A 1,781-nucleotide genomic window follows, 5' to 3' on the forward strand; every position below is an offset into this window, starting at 1 on the left:
TGAAATCAGAGAAGGATCCTTCAGATTATGTGTAGATATTGGAGCTGTATAGTTTCACAGTCTTGTTTAGGACATGATAGCAGGAGGTATAGAGAACAGCAGGGACAAATAAATTGGCAAAGCATTGTTAATTTTCAAAATAAGAGAGATATAGGCACATTTGAAGGCAGAGGTAAGGAAATGGAAGAGAAGTAAAGGTTCTAGACATTGTAAATATATAAAATAAGTGAATGATGACAATCCTAGGGATGGCAGGAAAAATATGTTAACGTGGTCATAAGATGGTGGTGGGGGGGTAAAGGTTTAAATTTGAAGTGGTTATTTCCAACTCAAAGCGAGAAATGTGTTCTCATTGCATCTTTCAGACTGGCACCCAGGAAATATGATGAGTATGGATTTTCATTCAAACTCACCTAGCTACGTATTCAAATATAGTTTTCTGTCTTAGTAGCAATGCAATGAAAGGTAATGGGCATTCCCAACATCAGCACCTTCAGTGGATTTTTCCTGCTGGGTTTCTCCAGGCAGCCTCTGCTAGAGAAGATGCTCTTTGTCATCATTGTGATTTCCTACTTGCTGACCTTGCTTGGCAATATGGCCATCATTATTTTGGCTCGTCTGGATCCCCGGCTTCATACCCCAATGTACCTTTTCCTCAGCCACCTGTCTTTAATGGACCTCTGCTACACTGCCAGCACAGTCCCCCAGCTGCTGTTTAACTTGCAGAGCCCAGAGAAGACCATTACTTATGGTGGTTGTGTTGGTCAACTCTATGTGTCCTTGGCAATGGGTTCGACAGAATGCATCCTTCTTGCAGTCATGGCCATTGACCGTTATGTCGCGGTATGCCGGCCTTTGCACTATGTCATTCTCATGCATCCACGCATCTGTTTGCAATTGGTGGCCATGACATGGCTGACTGGCTTGACCAGCTCATTGGTGCAGACTGTACTCATCACACAGGTTTCCCTTTGTGGAAGGAACGTCATAGACCATGTCTTCTGTGAAGTGCCAGTTCTCCTCAAACTCGCCTGTGTGGAAATCACATTCATTCAGACAGAACTCTTCCTGTTCAGTGCATTCTTGCTCCTGGTGCCTTTCACTCTCATTCTTATCTCCTACGGCTTCATTGCTCAGGCGGTGTGGAAGATCAGGTCCTCTGAAGGACGCCGAAAGGCTCTCAGGACTTGCTCTTCCCACTTGCTGGTGGTGCTTCTCTTCTACGGCACTGCTATGGCCACATATCTGCAGCCCAATTTGGCCACCTCCCAGGACAGGGACAAGTTCATGGCCTTACTCTATGGAATTGTCACTCCAACTCTAAATCCTTTTATATATACATTATGTAATAAAGATATGAAAGGGGCACTGAGGAAGGTGATAGGGAAAGAGTGAGGAAAAAGGAGGAGTTTAAAGAGATGGTAGAAAGTGAAGAATGGAGAATTGCTTAATGGAAACAAACCATGGGATGCTTTTAATTCTGAAAAAAATGGTGATGGCTTTCTTATTTCTGAGTAGCTTAACTCAAGTGTGACAATATACTTATTATGTTAACATATTTCTGTATCTTATCTGTAAGGGTGAGATAACTGAGACGATTAGCTGACAGTTATCAGTCTTGACTCTGGCAAAGGTTAGCTAGATGACAATGGCCAACTCATGTAATTTCTTTTATTGTCATTAGATTAACAAAAATGGCAATAAAAACATCCACTCTACATGTCGGAGAGGTCATTGTGAACATGGTGTTAGGTGAAGTAGTGCTTTATGGTCTGTGCTGT

General features: G+C 42.6%; 1 protein-coding gene across 1 annotated transcript; it reads left to right on the forward strand.

Annotated features, from left to right (window-relative positions):
* Positions 1–468: 468 nt before the first annotated feature.
* Positions 469–1,395, forward strand: LOC103609695 (olfactory receptor 2G3-like). Its single transcript, XM_008593993.1, has one exon. It carries the CDS (start codon positions 469–471, stop codon positions 1,393–1,395), a length of 927 nt encoding a protein of 308 aa, XP_008592215.1.
* The last annotated feature ends 386 nt before the right edge of the window (positions 1,396–1,781 follow it).

This window comes from Galeopterus variegatus, unplaced genomic scaffold, assembly GCF_000696425.1.
Source record: "Galeopterus variegatus unplaced genomic scaffold, G_variegatus-3.0.2 Scaffold9957, whole genome shotgun sequence".
Classification (NCBI taxonomy): domain Eukaryota; kingdom Metazoa; phylum Chordata; class Mammalia; order Dermoptera; family Cynocephalidae; genus Galeopterus; species Galeopterus variegatus.

Excerpts from the sequence above, each read along its gene's own strand:
- LOC103609695 (XM_008593993.1), top strand. The coding sequence starts at position 469 with ATGGGCATTCCCAACATCAGCACCTTCAGTGGATTTTTCCTGCTGGGT.